We start from the raw sequence: 20,617 nt of genomic DNA on the forward strand, positions 1-20,617 counted from the left end.
GTTTACGTGTAATCCAAAGTGGCAGGAGATTACATCTTTGCTATTGCCAGGCCAAAATGCAATACATCGTCATGATATTACAGCACGTGTGTTCAAACAAAAATTGAAGTCTTTAATGAGCTTCATTACAAAATTACACGTATTTGGTCCCACACGTTGCTGGATGTATTCGGTAGAATGGCAAAAGCGAGGATTACCTCATGCACACATTTTGATTTAGTTAGTCGACAAAATACGCCCTGAAGAAATCGATAGTGTAATTTCCGCGGAAATTATAGATCCGTCTACTGATCAACTACTGTTCGATATTGTTACCACAAACATGATTCATGGCCCATGCGGTGATCTGAATCGTTTATCGCCTTGCATGGCAGATGGAAAATGTACAAAGCGTTTTCCTAAACATTTCACCAACGACACGATCACAAATGTCAACGGATATCCAATATGTCGTCGAAGAAATACTGATAATGACGGAAAATCATTTACGCTAAATATCAACAACGCAGACATTGACATTGACAATCGTTGGGTGGTACCATATTCGCCTCTGCTGAGCAAAACATTCAATGCTCATATTAATGTTGAGTTCTGCAGTTCGGTGAAGAGCATCAAATACATTTGCAAGTATGTGAATAAAGGCAGCGATATGGCTGTATTTCAAATTCAAAATACCGATGTGAATGCTCCTCGATTGAATGACAACGACGAAATAATGCGCTACCAAATTGGCCGGTACATCAGCTCCAATGAAGCTGTCTGGCGTATCTTTGGTTTCCCAATTCATGAAATTTGGGTCCCAGCAGTTATACATTTAGCCGTCCATCTTGAAAACGGCCAGCGCGTATTTTTCACCAACGAGACAGCAATTGAGCGTGCCATAAATCCACCAAAAACTACACTCACCGAATTTTTCGAATTCTGTAATCGTGCGGATACTTTCGGTGCCTTTGCACGAACATTACTCTATTCCGAAGTACCTCGCTACATGGAATCAAACAAAATAATGGATGCCCCGCAAGCAAGGCACACCAATTGTTGCGTGCCCCGGCCTATTCAAATCAAACACTTTGGGCCGAGTATATACAGTCAATCCAAGGCAGATTGAGTGTTTCTATCTGCGACTGTTGTTGGTTAATGTCACCGGCTCATTATCATTTCAAGATATACGCAAAGTGAATGGGCAACAGTATCCAACATATAAAGATGCATGCCTTGCACTCGGCTTGCTCAAAGACGACAATTACTGGGACGATATGCTTGCTGAAGCAGCATTGGGCTGTACAGCAACACAAATTCGTCTACTATTCGCTATAGTGTTGACTACATGTTTCCCGGGACGAGCAGACACGTTGTGGGATAAGCACAAAGATTCAATGACTGACGATATATTGCATCGAATTCGTACACGGTGCAACGATCTAACGATTACATTCAGTGACGCTATGTACAATGAAGCATTGATTACTATCGAGGATCTTTGCGTTGTCATTGCCAATTTACCACTCAGTCATTTCGGTATGAGTTCGCCAAATCAAAGTACTTCTGATTTAATGGACACCGAAATGAATCGTGAACTGCAGTACGATACTGCAGAAATGGCAGCGATTGTTACTCGCAATGTCCCACTACTGACTCATGAACAAAAAATCATTTACGACCGCGTTATGCTGGCAGTTTTGGCGGGACAAGGTGGATTCTTTTTTTTTGGATGCACCAGGTGGAACTGTCAAAACATTTCTCATTTCGCTAATTCTCGCCAAAATACGATCAAATAATGGCATTGCATTGGCTGTTGCATCATCTGGCATTGCAGCAACTTTATTGGATGGAGGCAGAACAGCTCATTCAGCATTTAAGCTGCCACTGAATATTCATAATAACCCAGACGCAATGTGCAACATAAAAAACAATCGTCCATGGCCACAGTGCTGAAACAATGCAAAATTATCATCTGGGATAAATGCACTATGGCACAAAAACATTCTCTTGAGGCGTTGAACAGAACACTCAAAGATATAAAAAACAACAACAAACTATTCGGCGGCACTCTGTTACTCCTTTCAGGTGATTTCAGACAAACACTTCCCATCATTCCACGTTCAACGTACGCTGATGAGATCAACGCTTGCTTGAAATCATCGCCACTGTGGCGTAATGTTGAAAAAGTCCAGCTAAAATTAAACATGCGCGTGCAAATGTTACAAGATTCATCTGCTGACACATTCTCGAACCAATTGTTAGATATCGGCGATGGAAAAGTTGCTGTTTTTGAAAATACTGGATGCATAAAATTTCCCACTAATTTCTGCAGAATCGTTGATTCGGAAAATGCTCTCATTGACCGCATATCTCCCGATGTACGCACACAATACATAAATCATGCGTGGCTAGCAAAAAGAGCCATTTTGGCAGCGAAAAATGTGGACGTTGACGATTTAAACTTCAAGATACAGCAGTCGTTGCCAGGCGATTTGGTATCATACAAATCGATCGATACAGTTTGCGATGTCAACGAAGCTGTAAATTATCCAACAGAGTTTTTGAACTCACTGGATTTACCAGGCATGTCAACACACCTTCTACGACTGAAAGTTGGATCTCCGGTTATTTTACTTCGGAATTTGAACCCACCACGGCTGTGCAATGGCACGCGATTGGTTATTAAAAAATTGATGAAAAACATTATCGAAGCCACCATTTTGAATGGCAAATTCCGAGCCGAAAATGTTTTGCTGCCACGAATTCCAATGATTCTTACAGACGTGCCAATTGAATTCAAACGCGTTCAATTTCCTATTAGATTGGCATTCACAATGACAATCAATAAGTCGCAAGGCCAAACGATGTCTGTTTGCGGCTTAGATCTGGGCACACCATGTTTTTCACATGGACAATTGTACGTGGCATGTTCTCGCGTGGGCAAACCATCGAACTTATTCGTGTTGGCTAAAAACGGACTGACAAAAAATATTGTACACTCAATTGCTCTTCAAAATTAATATTGATTTTCTTTATTTCATTTTCCTACTTTAGGATAAAAAATTTATAATTTTTTTCACTTTACATTTGACTTTTAAGAGATCAAACAATGAATATGTTATCGGCGGTCATCGTCTACAGTGCTCCATTCCTCTTTCTGTCATAGATCTCATCCCCACACACTTAAAATACATTCGTTATTTTTTATTTAACAACCAACATATTTACTAGAAATAATTTGAATGGCAGAACAACGTTTGCCGGGTCAGCTAGTAATACATAATTAGTAGTATTGTATGTAGATAAAAGCTGTTTATATCTACATTTTCGTACAGTATTCGATATTTTTATACGGGTATGCTATAAAGACATGACAGTGAATTATGTCGTGAAAAACAACATAAAACCACCACAGTAAAAAAATACTACTATAATCAACATGTTTTACGAGAATTTGATTACTACCAACCATCATTAGTAGAAGGCAATTTTCCATTGTGGTATATACTGATAAACTGCATTATTATGGGAGAAAATTATAACTAATGATCACTAATTAATTTGTATGTTTAAGAAAACACAGCTGCACAACGCTTGTTACAATATGTTGTATTTATCTATTGTTTGAAAAGAAAATGTTCATTAAATTAATTTAATTTAGCATGCTGATATAAATTTAAATGTATGGAATGGCGAGATAAGTAGTAGCGACATAATTACAAAACAATGAAACACCCAAAATGCAGGGTTGCGTATTAAAATTTTATGCTTTTACTTTAATAATGATATTTTTTTGTATCATTTAAGCATTATTATATGTGTTTTTCGGACCCTGCGATTATCTGTATTAATGGCACCCAACTCGAGCAAGTCAGCAGCTACGTTTATCTCGGACAGCAGGTGTCCATAGACGGAAGCATGCACGATGAAATTGCTCGAAGAACAAAGCTGGGATGGAGTGCTTTCGGACGTCTGAATAGTATCTTCAAGAGTGACCTACCATTGTGTCTTAAGCGTAGGGTGTTCGACCAATGTGTGCTACCCATGCTCACGTATGGCTGCGAGACGTGGACCCTCAATACGAGAGATGTCCAAAGGCTAAGAGTCGCACAGCGAGGCATGGAGAGGTGTATGTTGGGCATCACGCGAAAGGACCGTAAGAGAAACGAATGGGTTAGGAAGCAGACAGGGGTACGCGATGTAATAAACGTTGCCAAACAGCTGAAATGGAGATGTGCAGGGCACATTGCTCGCCAAAAACTGGACAAATGCCGTCATCCAGTGGTACCCAAGGGGCACGAAACGGCCACAGGGTCGCCCTAAAAACCGCTGGATTGACGAACTGGTAAAGTTCGGCGGAAATACGTGGCAGCGAACGACACAAGACCGAGAGAGTTGGAAGAAGCTTGGGGAGGCCTTCATCCAGCAGTGGATTGACCCCGGCTGATGATGATGATGATGCTATGTGTTGCATCATAATTAAATAAATGCAACATTAGCTATGCGTATTACTATAATAATATGCCTGCGAGGATAAGTACATTGACTACTATCATAACAACATTAGTCTTCCTTATTTGTAATATATTATTGGCAGCAAATCCTTAAAATTCTTTAAATATAAAGCGCATTGAATAAATCAATCAGTTATACAGAGACTGATTAAATTAAATAAACTAATGCCGACAACGTGTATTAAATAATGCTTAATTTTCTAGAACATATTAGTCGTCTGGTTATGATGGTGATTTTTTATGGCTTTTAGGGATGATAAAGTAGATGGAAATGTTGGCAGGCTGAATAGTTGATAAAATCAAAGAGTTTATTGCGTGAAGCCTTCATTATTACCTGACATAAGTAAAGGAATGTGAGGGATGGAAAGTCTTGGGGGGTTCAAATGAGTGAATTTAATAATGTTCAAGATCTTTATATATACGGTAACGATAAAAAAATATAGATTTTCATAAATTGAAATAACGACATATTGTAAAATGGAAGATTGGAAATCAACCTGACTTCACATTTAAATAAATTAAAACTTGTTGTTTTTTTTTTCTTTTGTATTTATAAAGATCTATTTATATCTACTACTCATTTGCATGCTGTTCATAAATGCTGTGGATATGGAGTATGTCCAATAATATACAATACAATATATTGATACTATTATGTATTTATTGTGCAATTGGGAAGTAAGAAAAAACGTATTTATAGTGTAAAATATATAATTTGTTTCAAGAATGAATTAGTTACACAACCCTTATTGGCCCAAATAATATACAATAATATAGCAAGCAATGTTTATATATTTTTTTGATAGAATTCTCACTAAAAGTCTCTAAAAGTTACTGTTATTAGTAGAGAAATAATTATAAAAATATATTATTTGTTGAATATAAATAAATGAACTTAATTTTAATGCGTAGTTTTTAAATACAATATGTTTATAATATACATCAATGTGATGAAATTCTTATACAATGATAAAAAATAACGCGCGAATATTTAAGCTTTTCAACTCAGTTGTAAAATAAATTCAGCAGCCCTCCCATATTAAAAAAAACAAAAAAACATATTTATATGAAATCCCCGACCAGTTCAATTCCCAATTAAAATCTAACCTTTCGGGGATTTCCCGAAAGCCGATAGATGTTAATCTTTTAAGCCAGCTATACAGGCTTATCTTTATGACGCAAAGTATGAGAACTTTTATATTGATACTAATATCCTGGGAATTTTGCTAGGAAATGGGAAATCCGCTCTGGTGACACTGCCTTCCGGAACGCTCCCCCCTCTGCGTCTGACTGCTTCCCCCTCCGCCAGTACGCCATTGGATCAAACGATAAATAATCGATTGGGGCTCTTCCCTTTACAAAGCATTGGAGCATATTTTACATATTTTGTGTGTCACAATAACAAACAATTTCAATAGAAAGGCGACTAAACTTTCGCAGGTGCGCATCACACGTAACATACTATAAAACTTATTGTTATTAGATTATTTTATTCAAAGCTATCTGTTATTATATTAATAATCAAAGAATAATTTATATAAATGATATGATCAACTGATATATTTGTGTGTATTAGCCGAAAAGATGTAACGTAAAATATTGGGAAAAAGAGTCATTTATGTGGTTGTATTTACGTTTAAAAAAAAGGAAAATAAAAAAGATCACAAATTTTCTGTTGAGCCAAAAGATACTTGAATTTTGTACAATTTTGTATAGGAGCTTTTGTGTTTAAATATTTGTTAATTACCTATTAGACTTATCATTTTATTATTATAATTAATTTTAGATTTGTTATTTGGCATTGCAGATAAAACTCCTGATATACTAATTAACATTTCCGATAAAGATTTGTCAATCTCCAATTGCCAATAAAAAAAGAAGAAAATTCCCGATATAATATTAACTCCCATCATTAAAATTATTCTAAATATCGTTATAAGTTTTTTAAAAGGTAAAAAAGGCTTATCTCTGTGTGTATTATCATGGGTCGGTTGTTAACATAAACATAAAACATGTGCATAAAATAAAATTGGTTTATCCACCCGTTCGACTACACATATTATAAGAACAGTAACAAAAGCGCTCTTTTATTGCGCTTTTTTCATATTTACTTGTATTGTAAAATATAGTTGACATATTATAATATATGGAGGTGAAAAAGTTAAAACAACTGAATTTGATTAATTATTGTAAAAGCTTGCATTTCGCATTTTAATTAATTTTATTATTCTAAAATACCGCCAAAATGATCATAATCTTTGAGTAGTTTTATTTGTTCGAGTGCAAGTGTATAATTATGTCAGATTCAGGTGCTGATTTTATGAGATTAATTGCACCCTTGCATATGACATATTGTGTTCGATTAATTACAGGGAAGAATGTGCATGTGCAACGTCATTTATCAAACTATAACAAAATTCTTTTGCGGAAATATATTTTTTTATTATCCTTTCAAGTATTGCAATTCATACAAAATATAAAAGTAAACCCGAGAGCCAATAGTATTAATAATAGTTAATAATTTAAAATATCTAACAACATGATGGTTTTGAAACGAAGTTATTTCTGTTTTCTACTGTACTAATTACATGAATGAAAGACACAGTAGTGTTTCAAAGTTTAAAATTTGATAGATAGATAAAATAATAAATTTCTCCGAATGTAAGATGATACATCTTTTTATATAAGTCAGATATTATTGGGGACCAACGAAAATGTATGGATAAAATTGAGGAAGCCAAGGGTTGATTTAGACTGTACTGTCAAAGGAAGAAGATTCAAATAAAAAACAGTAATAATTGAAAGTTTATCCAAAGGTGTAGAAAGGTATCATTTATTTGGTAGATGTAGCATTTATAATATAAAGGTAAAGCTGAAAAAGGGTTATTACTAATGGTTAAGTTAGCTGCAAATTATTTCGCATCGAAAATGAATTTATAGCAAACTGCATACTTATGATTTGAGACTTAGTTGACAAGCCCGTACTGAAACAAAAATACACAATTACTATAAGCCTTAAATAAATTTGAATACATTGCACAATAATAGAAAATCACAAATAATAATATGTAGAACGAAAGCAATATGTTAATATTAGGCCGTTATTTTTAATAATATTAAATTATAAATATAGTAGTTATGCTAATGTAAAAGATATAATTTTTTTTCTATAGTTACCAATCTACCTAAACTAAGCATGTTTTAGAATCGCTATCAAATAATATAACACAACAGTTTTAACGTCCTCCGTTTTTCAAGTATCTCTTTCGTGCGGCACAATATTTTTTGGTTCCATAAAGTATTTAATTAAAATTCAAATTAATTTATTTACATGAGTGAACATTTTGTTAATTTAAACTTTAAGACATTCACAACATGACAGAAGAAAAGCACAAAGAAAAATAAATAATACTAATAAAACAAAACAAGATTTAAATTAAATCAAATTTCCGTACTTCATATATATTTATAAAAATTATTTTGTTTAATCAATATTCTCGTATTCTTAAATAATATATTGATTTCAGTGGCTAAACAATTATTCATCTATCCAATGAGAAGCTTTTTAGCAATCTTGTTCATATTAAGTTTATTGATAGGTTTAGCAATACATAATATGTGATTATGATATATATTTTATTTCGCCATAGTTTTTTTTTTCTAGGTAGATCATTTTTTAATACTGCGATGATTTTTAGGTATGTCTATGTATTCAATATTAACTCATTAGTTTTAAATAAGCTTGAGAGTGGGTCGGTGTTTGGGATCCGTATTCATTGTAGTACGACTTTAAATTTCTTAGTTCAGAATAATATTTCGGAGCTTCTTTATTTTATGCTGTACGCATATAGTCCGTGGCTTTATCCAGGTAATTTTTTTTGGGCATGTTTAAATACAGTAGGTAGTTTGAAAGAAAGAAAAGAACTTTATACATTAGCTACACATTTTTTGACTTACGTGTCAATTACATTGCGCTACTTTACGAGCTGTTTGTTGGCAAATTTATAATCTGCCTGTAAAGTCGCCCAGTGTAATCATAGAACAAGCTAACAAGTAGATTGTAAACACTCTACCGAGAAAAGTTGAAAGCCGGTCAACTTTACACGCTACACGCCGGCGTGTGGGCCTACTGCGTCTGCACGGTAGAGCGCAGTAGCAACATCCCGGTAAAAAAACGAACTACGTTCTGTCAAAATAGTCGCTGGCTTGTGGCTTCTCAGCGAATGGAAAGTTTTGTGTGTCATCATAATCACAGCAGCTGAATTGCCCGCTATTAAATTCGCAAAAAAACACCTCGTAAAGTAGCTCAATGTAATTGCCGCTTTATGCAAGGTGCAAATAAAAACGTTGTCATTGTTGATATGCGTGTCCCTGATAACTATCTAAGAAACCTAGAGCATCAGTTGATTCTTGTTGGCTGATCAAGGCGTGATGCTATTGGTAATGCATATTCGGAGGGAAATAGTTGAATATAGAATATATATTACATGAGAAGGAGTTAAGATGGACTTTGTATTCTGATTTTTTTTTTAATATTAGCCGTTTAATTCAACCGGTATACTAGTCACAATCTATTGTATTTCTCAATGTTATTATGATGTATCTCATTTTTAAACATCCAACTGTAATTATGTGAACCTATTGAATTAATAATCTGTATTTTTTTTTAAAAATTAATTAGTTAATTGGATAAATTTATTCATTCAGATATAATTGTATTTTGACATAACATCAATTGATAAACGCGCCATAATACACGGTGAAAGTAAGTAAGAATATGCAATAATTATAATTATAGTAAAGAAAAGAATATGCAGTAGACAAATAATACATAGTTATTATTAAAAATATGAGCATTTACCCATTACGACGGCCAGCCAGTGCAACTCGATGCAGCGGCGGTGGTTGATCATTACCACATGCAGTCCGTGTAGACTGTGTTCTGTCTGGGTATGAAGAAAGATGAAGTGGGATATAGCGGAGTATCGCTGCGTAAGTGATTAAGCGTGGTAAGGTATGTAGGGGGGTAAAAGAAGATCACTGTGCGTCGAAAATGTCTGGTGGTTAGCCCACCGACTAGCCGTTGCATCTAGTTGTACCAACTCGACGTCATAATAGGCTAAATGTGAAACAATATTATAGTAACAGCGATAGGAAATTCAATCAATAATAATAGTGTTATAATAATTAACCTATTAAATACATCGACGATTTATTTACAAGTACGGTGCAAAAAAAAAAGATTAACCGCACAATACACGGCATCACAAAGTATCCAACCTGTCCTGTGGAGTAGGAAATAACCCGGTACTACCCCATTAGTATAAAAATACGTGTGACATTAGTGGGAATAAAATAAATACAATCATTTATGTAAAATTTAAAACTATATAAATTATATTCCTACATGCGTGAGCTGTTTGAAATAAATACATTGTAAAGTACCTACATTGCTATTTCAGTCGTTTGGCGACATCTGGCAAACTTTGTATAAACGTAAATAAATACATACATACATACCTACCATTAATAACAATAAACTTAAATCACACATACATTGAAAATATACTGACGTCATACTATATAATCCTTGCGAGAATTCACCAGTTGCTCACAATTTACATTCCGGACCGCTGCATCAAATAAATGTGAGATATGATCTCCGTTCACAAAGTACTAACGTCTAGGTAACCAAAAAATAACACAATAAACCTTTTTCTGTTACGAACACCCTCCCTGTCTTTCCTCAGACTATTCAGGAAAGTTTTACGAGCACACCTATTCCATAGAAGGCCTTTGGTATATCGTTTCAAACGTGCTTTATCAAAAGGTAACACACCTATACACTTATGCTGAGTAGTTTCGAGTAAGTTGGTTTTGATAAAAAGTTTCTACTGAATATGCTTATTATGTAATATTATGTAGTCACGAATTATCAGAAATTTTGCAGCCATAAGCAAGTTAGCAAGTTTTTTTAGATGAAATTGTGTTTTTGAAGTTAGACATAAAACAAAAAATATTATCAAATTTATTGAGACACAGAATATAATTTTACATTATTGTTAATGATATTAAAATAATCGTCAAATTAAGTACTATTTAATTAAAAAAGTATGTAGCTGCAGAGTAATAGCGATCAAATATCAATTGTTTAAAATATCGAATTACTCTGCAGTAATATATTCCCAGCGAATTCATTTTCAGTAAACAACTGAGCTAGATCAGCAAGTCGGTTGGCGAAATTAGAGACGGTGTATTATTACATCATATCACAGCACATTATACCATTACGGTGTATTAGCCGAATAATCATTTTTCATAGTATCATATTTTCTAACAACTGTAATAACAAATAATATTTAATTTCGCTACTCAATTTAAAACGCTGATTCTATAATTAGTCTAATATGATTATGTACCAGAATTTTATGTTAATGTGTTACTTTTTATTGTATAAATAACGAAGAATAATTTATCTAGATATCACTCGAATCCAAGTACTTAGCTTGTAACTATCATTGAATAATATACTATTGTACCGATACGCTGCTAATAAATCTCACCCTGCTACATCGTAGACTTCATTATCATCATCCTCTACCTACACATCGATACCACACTAGTGACCCAACAAGTATTAGGTAGTTATAAAATTAGAATTCTTAATAATATTGTACCTATATACAATTAAATGTAGTTGTTTATCAATTTTATTTCTGTCAGGATCACCATTTGTAGTTGTTTGGCATTTTAATTTAGTGTGATGTTCTACTAGGTACTAAGTTTCATTTTATATGGATACAAATTTGATCAATAACATAACTATTTTAATAGTTGTTTATTCTTTCATATCTATTTAATATTACATGATAGTATGGCTTTATTATGTTGATAGTTTAATGTATATTGCGGACAAACACTGTATGTGAAGAAACAATTATTAAATTGAGAGATTATTTGTAAACTGCTTGGTTGAAAGGTTCGATATCGACTAATCATTACATCTAACGCAGTGTAATATTATGATAAGTTCGAGTGATGTGTACTTAATTATTGTCTGAGATCGTTAGTTATATTTTATGTTGATTGATAGTACTACATTAATTGTAATTGAAATTAAAAAAATTAATATATACTAATACAACATGTCTTACATTTATTGTATCTTTCCAAGCCTTGGTATACAGGTCTTAAATTATAATATTGAAAGCCTATATTCCGAAAGGAGGATGCTAAGCCAAAAAGGTGTAAGATAAATTTTGGCAACACATAGTTATGGGGTTAGGTTGTTTAGAATGTTATCTTCCGTGTCCAAAAAGGGCGCCAGTAAGAGTCATTCTCTCATGGCGTTATAACTAGTTTTAGGCAGGGTAGCTAATAAAAAATATACAATAAAAGGTAGCTAATGAAAAATATATAATAAAAAACTTATTTAAAATCAGTTTCCTGAAAATTTGCAAACTGTCAGCTCGGAAAATTGGCTCAATAAACTCGATATGCATACCTAGATACACACTTTGTTCGAACATATTTTGACGTAATTTTGCGAGCAATCTTGTCAAGCATAGCTCTTGAGGTTTTAATTGGTAGAGATAACGGCAATGTATAACATGTACTATCATACTCCAAACTATTAGTATTCTACTCTACCGGATATGGCAGAGTACCCGTTCGAAATCAAATTAAAATAATTACAAGATAAAAAGAACTTTTTATATACCACGTTTTTAAATTTTCTGTTGAATCATATGAACATGACAATTCTATGTATTAATAATTTAGGACAAATAAGGCAATTGCCAACAAATCATTTTTTTGCTTTTTTGCGACAAACAAATAAATATAGAATACTGAAATGTTATTTTGATTTCCATAGTAACGCACGTATATATTAATAATTAAGTTGCTAGTACCACCCCCTTAGCAACAAATAATAGTGGATTGGATTACGGATTTCTTCCGAAATAACTTTTCATACAAAACAGAATTAACTGAAAATGAAATCAATTCTACTTAAAATGGCTAAAAGTATTAAAAGAATGCATTGGCATCGTGTTCTGATATATTCTAATAGTTTAAAATGTGTAGCTAGTCGGGACGTTAGCTAAAAATCGATTGCAAGATTTGTACTGGATAAACAACCACCGGCTAAGAAAAACGTGGTAAAACATATGGATAAGTTGAGTCATCGAAAAAACTATATCTCTTTCTCGCTCGCTCGATTATCATGTTCATCGTGCTCGTCTCACTCATTTTTGAAACGCATGACAATGAAACACATAAGTACCTAGTTCATAATAAATAGGACTACTTTTTTTTTTTTTTTTTCTTTATTTGGAAGCAATTGAGCTCTTCTCTGAATGGAAGGATATTCTGCTTTACAATAGTTTACAAAAGTATACATACATTTTTTTTTTAACGACAGGCATAAATAGTTACATTGTTAATGATACAGAATTACATTTTTGTTACACTATACACTAGACATTTACGTTACATTTTTGGAGAAATTCATGTACAATTTTCATAACTGAAATATTTGGTTTTGCCAGGAACGAATTAATCGTAAAAGGAGGGTATAACCTGCATTTCCCCAACTTATTCAATAACACTTCTCTCTCCTGGTCATAGGCATCACATTGCCAGACAATGTGGTTAAGATCTTGAGTGGGATGTCCACACTGACACTGAGGGCTATCTACCACTTTAATTTTGTACAATGATTCGTTGAGACTGTAATGCCCTGACCTGCTTCTAGCTATTGTCACTATTACATCTCGCTTTATTTTACAATGTTTACTAAACCAAGTTTTAGGAGATCTACTATAAAAGTTTTGATAGTAGTGTGTTCCCTTTTCTTTCCCAAGATTTTCTAAATATTTACCGTTATTTTCGCTCATTGTTTGTTTAAACTGGGCTTTAAAATCTGTGTATGGAATTCTTATATTTTCTGATGGGTATTTTACAGATTTTTTTGCCAATTGATCCGCAATTTCATTGCCATTAATTCCTTTATGTGCTGGAATCCAGTATATCTGTATATTTGTACCGTGTTCGTTACTATTGCTAAATTTGGAAATGTTCGTTCTAATATTAAGAATGTAGTCATTAGTTTTGATGCTGAAATTTGGATTTTCGAGCGAGTGAATCAGACTTAAGGAGTCAGTGAAAATGTTGATATTTTTATTTTTGTAATTAAGTGCAATTTTAGTGGCTTCGTATAAGGCTAAGGACTCTGCTGTATAGATGGAAGTGAATCTGTGGACACTTTTGGCAACCGACGTGTTGGATTGGGGGAAGAACACTGCTACACCTACTGAAGGTGAATCGGGAATTTTGCTTCCATCCGTAAAAATTTGGACTACATTTTGATTGCTAAATTTGGACTTGAATAATAAGACGGGAGAGTCGGAGTACGATAGCTCCATTCCTATTTTTGTATTAGTTAAAACGTTATATTTAATATCCTCATATGTATAATTAAAAAAGTTGTAGAAGTCTCTTTTTAAAATCAGATGATCAATACAATTTACAGCTTGGATACTTTCTTTTAAAATTTGAAATCTCTTCGGAGTACGATCTCGCGTTATAGTTGTTTGTAGAAATCTGTTGACATTGTATCTCGTATTAGAAGTACGGTTTGACATACATTTTACCAAGAAGTTTTTACATAGAAATTTAGATCTTTCTTCTAGTAATGTTATCTTGGCTTCGGCAAGTAGTATGTTAGTAGGTGTACTTTTTCTTAGGCCAAGAGCCAATCTGATAGCTTGGTTCTGTAGTCGTTCTAACTGTAGCTTTGCTCCTTTATTTTTTGGGAAGTAAATATAGCTTCCATAGTCCATTATGGATCTGATGTAGCTTTTATAGAAAGTTATTAGAGTGGAAGGGTGTGATCCCCACCAAGTACCTCTGAGGAACTTTATAATGTTGGTGGCTCTATTGACTTTCTGGGCAATGTAATTGACATGTTTATCAAAAGAAAGCTTGAAGTCAAAATAAATACCTAGAAATTTGGCTGATTCAGTTGATTTAATCATCATATCATTCAATTTAATTTGAAATTCTCCCGGCAGTATTTTGTTTTTGTTGAAATGTACGAATACCGTTTTCTCCGGAGATAGATCCAAACCCAGTTTGAATAGATTATTTCTAATTGTTTCTAGTGCACATTCCATTAAATTTTTATCCTGATTGGGGTCTTTAGTTTAAAGGAACAAAGATATATCGTCTGCAAATTGGGAGACTGTTATAGCTTTCGGTATATTGCGAACAATGTGGCTAACGTATATAATGTAAAACAGCGGACTTAAAATTCCTCCTTGAGAAACGCCTTTATACAGTATTCTCGGGAGATCTATGTTTGAATTAGTATAGATTAATCTCTCGTAGACAAGAAAAAAACAGAATTTAACGAGTTTAAAGGGGCACCCTATTTGTGCCAATATTTCAACGAGAATATCTGATTGAACGTTATTGAAGGCTCCAATCACGTCAAAAAAAATACCTAGCGTATGTTTTTTTTCATTAAAAGATTCTTCAATATACATTGCAACATTTGTTAGGTTATCCGCACAGGAAAAACCTTTCCTGAATCCGGTTTGTGTATCTGGGATAATTTTTTCTCTTTCCAGCCACCAGCGAAATCTATTTGCGACCATGATTTCTAAGATTTTGCAGACACATGAGGTCAGTGCAATAGGTCTTAAGCTATCCGAATTAGGTTTATTAATAAAATGTATAAATATGCTTTTCCATTCGTCAGGGAATTCCATGCTATGAAACATGAGGTTAAAAATGTCAAGGAATATATGTTTTATTGGAGTGGGAAGCATATTAATGACTTCATACGTTATCCCGTCCGTTCCAGGTGCGGAATTATGTTGACGAGAATTTAATGCTATGCTGAATTCTATGAAACTAAAGTGAGTGTCGAATAGCGTGCTATTTTTGGTAACAGGGAAAATGTTAGGGTTACTTGGAACCCACGGTGGGCATAGTTTTTCAAGAGCAGCCTCAATTTTCTCTTTATTTTGCATATTTTGTTCAATACTATCGGGTCTAATTTTTATCCATTTGTTTTTAAAAATTTTTGCTTTTTCCCATGTATACTTAAGGTCTGTGCTAAAATTGATGGTCTCTGCAAATTTTCGAAAGCAGTCACTCTTTTTCTTTTAAAAAGTTTTTTTAGCTATGGCAGCATTCTTTTTGTATTCAATTAAGTCTTTAAAATCTAAGGTAAATTCCCATTTTTTTAAGGCAGCTTTTCTTTTTCTCTTTACCTTATCACACTCTGAATCCCACCATTCTACTGGATTGCTATGGCGAAATTGGGGATTATTCCCTTTTTTTGGGGTGCAGTCTATGATTGCTTGTGTGATTTTTTTAATGAGGAATTTATACTGCGAGACTGAACTTAAACTGAGAAAAGAATCTGTTTTGAATTCATTAATATTTTCAGCCATTGTATTTTTAAATTTAACCCAATTGGTTTTTTTGGTCTGCAACTTGAAAGTCTTTTTGAAATAAATTGCTTTTTGTACAGATAAATTAATACGCACTGGATAGTGATCCGATCCCCGGGGGTCTTCATCTATATTTAATACAATCTGTTGTAGAAGATTAGGAGAAGAAAAAACTAAATCAATATTTGATTTTGTACCTCGTCGCAGATCAATACGGGTTTTAGTATTATTGTTTATTAAAATTAAGTCGTAATCAGCTAAAGTATAGATGATTCTAGAACCATTTATATCATTTCTATTGCAATTCCACGCGACATTGTGGGCATTGAAGTCTCCCACCAATATGGTTTTATCATCTAATAGAGTATTACTAAAAACTTGATCCCATTCCTGAAGCGACAGATTTGTATTATTTCCGCTATTGCTCGGGGGCCTATAAAATGCAATGATATTAATTTTATCTTTAAGGTTAGTCAGTGTAATGCCCAAAACTTCAGTGGATATGTTCGGAATGATGAGGTTGTTAATAGCTTTGTAAGCTATAGTATTTCTAATAATGAAAATTATACCTCCTCCTCTGGCGTACGTCCTGTCTCGCCGAAGCACCATAAAACCTGGGAAGCTAATAACTATGTGAGGAATGGTGTCGTTTAACCATGTTTCCACGCCTATAAAAATATCAATTTCATCTAGCATCACTCTAAGCTCCTCTAGTCTATTAAGAATGCTTCTTGTATTCCAGAAAACAATACGTATATCAGATTGAATAAATTGGTTAACTTTGTTGCTGGAATTATGCATTATGTTATTGTTCCTCTTGTCCTTCCAACGAACTAATATCTTCACTGGAAACTTTTAATTGTGGATTACTGAGTCTTTTCTTGATCTTTGTTATGCGACTTTTAATGCTGCGTTCTTTTAAATGACTATAGATTTCTGTTAGCATGTTATTAAGAGCTTCTATATCAGTAGTAAATTCATTAGCAATCATTTCGGTATTGGGATTTCCATGTGTTTTCACAAGGAAACTGAGTAATGTTTCATAATCGATTGGAAATCTATGACGATTACTTTCAACATGTTCCTTGGCAGGTAACAAAAGTTCATTTGTATCTTCAGTGGATACTTTTTTTCTTTCTTTTTTTGATTTTTTTGGTGTCTGTTGGAGTGCAGAAATGCGTGAGATTGCATTATTTTTCACTGTATCTTCAAATTCAAATTCTACGCTGCTGATATCAGTTGGACTGGTCAACGGCCTTTTTGAACCGATTGGCGTATCCTTGTTGATAATAGAGTTGTCCGACTCTATATCTGCGGCTAGTTCATCCTCCTGGAGTGTATTTTTTCTCTCTAACGAAAGAGAGGTTAACACTTTTGGTACATTGAGAGAGTCAGGCAATTGTACAGTGTGAGGTTCATTATTTCCAGTTGTTTTACAATATTTGGCCAGATGGCCCTCTTCTTTGCATATAAAGCATGTCAATTTTTTGGTGGAGAAGTAAATCCAGTACAGGGTATTATCAAAATTTATTTGCATTGACTCTGGCAGTTTAATAGTGTCTTCTGGGTTTACATAAACCTGTCTCCGGAAACTTAAAATATGTGCATAGCCCGGTTCGTTAATACCAGCTCTGATGCTTGTAATACGTGAAGTAGTTTTTATGTTTAATTCGTTGAGTTTTGATTCCAGAACGCTGTGTGGGATTATAGGACACACGTTTGATATTATTATCCTCTTTGATTTGGTGATCAGCGGCCTGATTTCTAGTACGTGGTTTCCAATTTTAACTGTTTCTTTATTTACTGTTAATTTATCTGCTTGTTCTTCACTACTCAAGTATATACATATTCTTCCCTGGGAAATCCTAGATACATATCTTATATGACATGGACCTACCTTATTCCTGATTGACAGTGTATATTCTCGTATAGAGATGCCCTCGATAGCATCTAAAACGATGGCTTGCTCCTTCTTTGGAAATTGCATTTTTTGAGCAACTGATGCATAAGACATTGTTTGTTGGGTTTCTTTTTGGTGATCCATTGCTGGCAACGTTGTATTTTTGATTTTTAATAAGCGCCCCTGTAGTCAGAGACACTTAAATGTAAACAACTTTGTAACAATAATTTATTGTTACGCCGCACGTACAACTGGTTATTATTAATTTGTAAACACTCGCTATCTCGTTTGGTGACGTGCGACTGTCGCCGAGCACACGGAACAACTGAAATAGGACTACTTGATCGTAGAAATTTATGCTGGAGAAAGTGAATATCGGAATTATTGTCTCAAACAAGGTTTTTAATACTTGCTTGAAATTGATTGATTATACGCTAATATATTTACAGATTATATTAAATACGCGTTGTTACGATACGCTTAAATGTAGTGTTTATTTTTTTAAGTTATACTTGTTTTGGGGCGTTTGATAGACGGGTGAAATTGAGAGCTGCTCGCGCACACCGTTACGAAAGTGCGCGACAGCATGAAGTTAGCTGCGAATCAGTCAGATGATATACAACCGCAAGTTTGATAGTAGCATTGTTCCGTTGCCTAGGCAACGAATGTATTATTGTCGACCAATTGTAATTCCTTACGTAAACAAACGACTAAACGTCAGAGTGACAGTTGCTACTTTACAAATAAAAACAACGAGAAATAATTATATAATTTAAAGTGTATAGAAATAAACCAACGGCGCTCCAATAAGTGGCACTTTTTCTTGAGTGGGTAATTTAACAAGATTATTAAGAGCTAATCGAAGAATCTAGGTAATCACAAGTTTCGTTTTTGTTTTGTTACGCCAAAGAAGTATAACTTCTAACGCGCGTACATAAGTACACACATCGACTTTTTTTTGAGCTGGCACAATGGAAATCCAGCTTTTTGGTTATCGCAATATATTTTCCGGCTCATTCTCATAAATTAAAAATACTTTATTATTGAAAATAATCAACTTTTATAAATGTTCTTTGAACATACCGAACCTAGTAAGAGGAATATTTTTTTATTGCCATAATAGAAGACACGGTACGAAAGCTCAATCCAAAGTTCGAGTGCAACGAGCTTTATCAAACTACTTCCGAACACTCCTTTTCAATTCGCCCACGAGTTATGTTATAATACCCTTTCCAAAGAAATCATTATTATATCACGTAGACTTGTATTTCTGTTACATGTATAAGCATTTCTTACTTTTTATTATTTTGCTTTCGCGTATCTGACAGTCCCAACTAGGTCAGAGAGCAGAGTTACACATAATATCCTTTTTGTTGTGAAATATCTAAGTCTGTAATTTCTTTTAATATGATCGATCGTTTTGTTTATTTTGTACATTCGTATTGTGTTTTATCTAACGTAACTGATTTAAAGCTTTCAGAAGTTTGTATTCACTTCCGGGTGGTATAAGATACGAATTAATACACTCGACTGGTTGTATTGAATATTATAACTCAATCTGTATTCCACTTATGGCAACATACAATTTGATGCCTCAACATTTTTCAGATTGTCCGATTAACCTCAATTGTATGGTGATACATATTTATAAAATTACGAATAATCTTTTAGACATCATTTTTGTAGATCGATTTTATAGAAATAAAATGAAATATTATATTTTAAATGTGGTTGTATCAGCGTAGACTCAAAAAAATCCTGGGCAGATGACATTACCAATAAGGAGATCATAAAACGGGTCTAGGACGATTTGGCGCCGGGACAACTGGACGCCACGCAATTCGAAAATAAATAGACGTTATGTACTTATAGGTACTTTAAAAAAAATATATAATATTATTATTTATATTCAAATAATTAAATATATTATGATTTAATAGTTGGTGAGCTTTTAAATATGCACACGTAAATAATGATTTAATCGTGCATATGTTTAAGTTCCAACGAAAAAAGAGTTTTTTTTAAATTTTATATAAAGCCTTAGGCATGGTAATTTTCAATCCGCAATAAAAAAATCATTATGTTAAGAGTAAAATGAACTATAACTACTAAATAGTAGATAGAAACTGATTAAAATTCCTCGTCTACGTTCTGTATACGTGTCTACGACAGTGCGGCGTCCAATTGTCCTGGCATCCAGTTGTCCCATCCCCCATAAAATGGTGCTTCCGATGGTCGAACAACGTGTTGACTTATAAAGCCTTGGATATAGAGTTCGAATCCCATCCCTGAAAACTTATTATATTATTATTTTCAATTTGTATTTTGAACCCATATCAAGGACCAACTAGGTTAAGCAAGTGGCTAACGTCCATTTCACGTAAAAAAATCTTTTAAAAAACCTCTTCGTTATGCTATCAAGATACACGTTGGACTGTAGTGCCAATTAAAAAAATAGGTTATAAAACAAGCCAATAAGCATACGCATGGCTAATTTTTCGTAATGATAAATGTAAGTAAGATTTACTCTAACTAATGCTGGGTGAAAGTAAACGGAAGCAGAAGCTTGGGAAGAAGACAATGATCTTCGGTACGCCTCCCCTGTAAGTTGATTAACAACCAAGGTATTCGTGATCTGATACGACTAGTCTAGAAAAGTGAGATGTACACAATTTGATCGCATACTTTCGATATAAGACAGTACCAAAAGAAAACGCTGGAAAATCTATACGAATCTAAAACAATAATTATTGTAA

The 20,617-nt window shown here is 33.7% G+C and overlaps 1 protein-coding gene across 1 annotated transcript; it reads left to right on the forward strand.

Moving 5' to 3' along the window:
- The first annotated feature begins 1,970 nt into the window (after positions 1 to 1,970).
- On the forward strand, positions 1,971 to 5,832 carry LOC147068356 (ATP-dependent DNA helicase PIF1-like). The gene is made up of 2 exons (XM_085952971.1): positions 1,971 to 2,899; positions 5,727 to 5,832. Exons 1-2 carry the CDS (start codon positions 1,971 to 1,973, stop codon positions 5,830 to 5,832), a joined length of 1,035 nt encoding a protein of 344 aa, XP_085809097.1.
- Positions 5,833 to 20,617: the final 14,785 nt, after the last annotated feature.

Source organism: Rhyacophila brunnea, unplaced genomic scaffold (assembly GCF_057557595.1).
Source record: "Rhyacophila brunnea isolate RB1 unplaced genomic scaffold, BYU_Rbru_1.0 scaffold_3, whole genome shotgun sequence".
Taxonomy (NCBI): domain Eukaryota; kingdom Metazoa; phylum Arthropoda; class Insecta; order Trichoptera; family Rhyacophilidae; genus Rhyacophila; species Rhyacophila brunnea.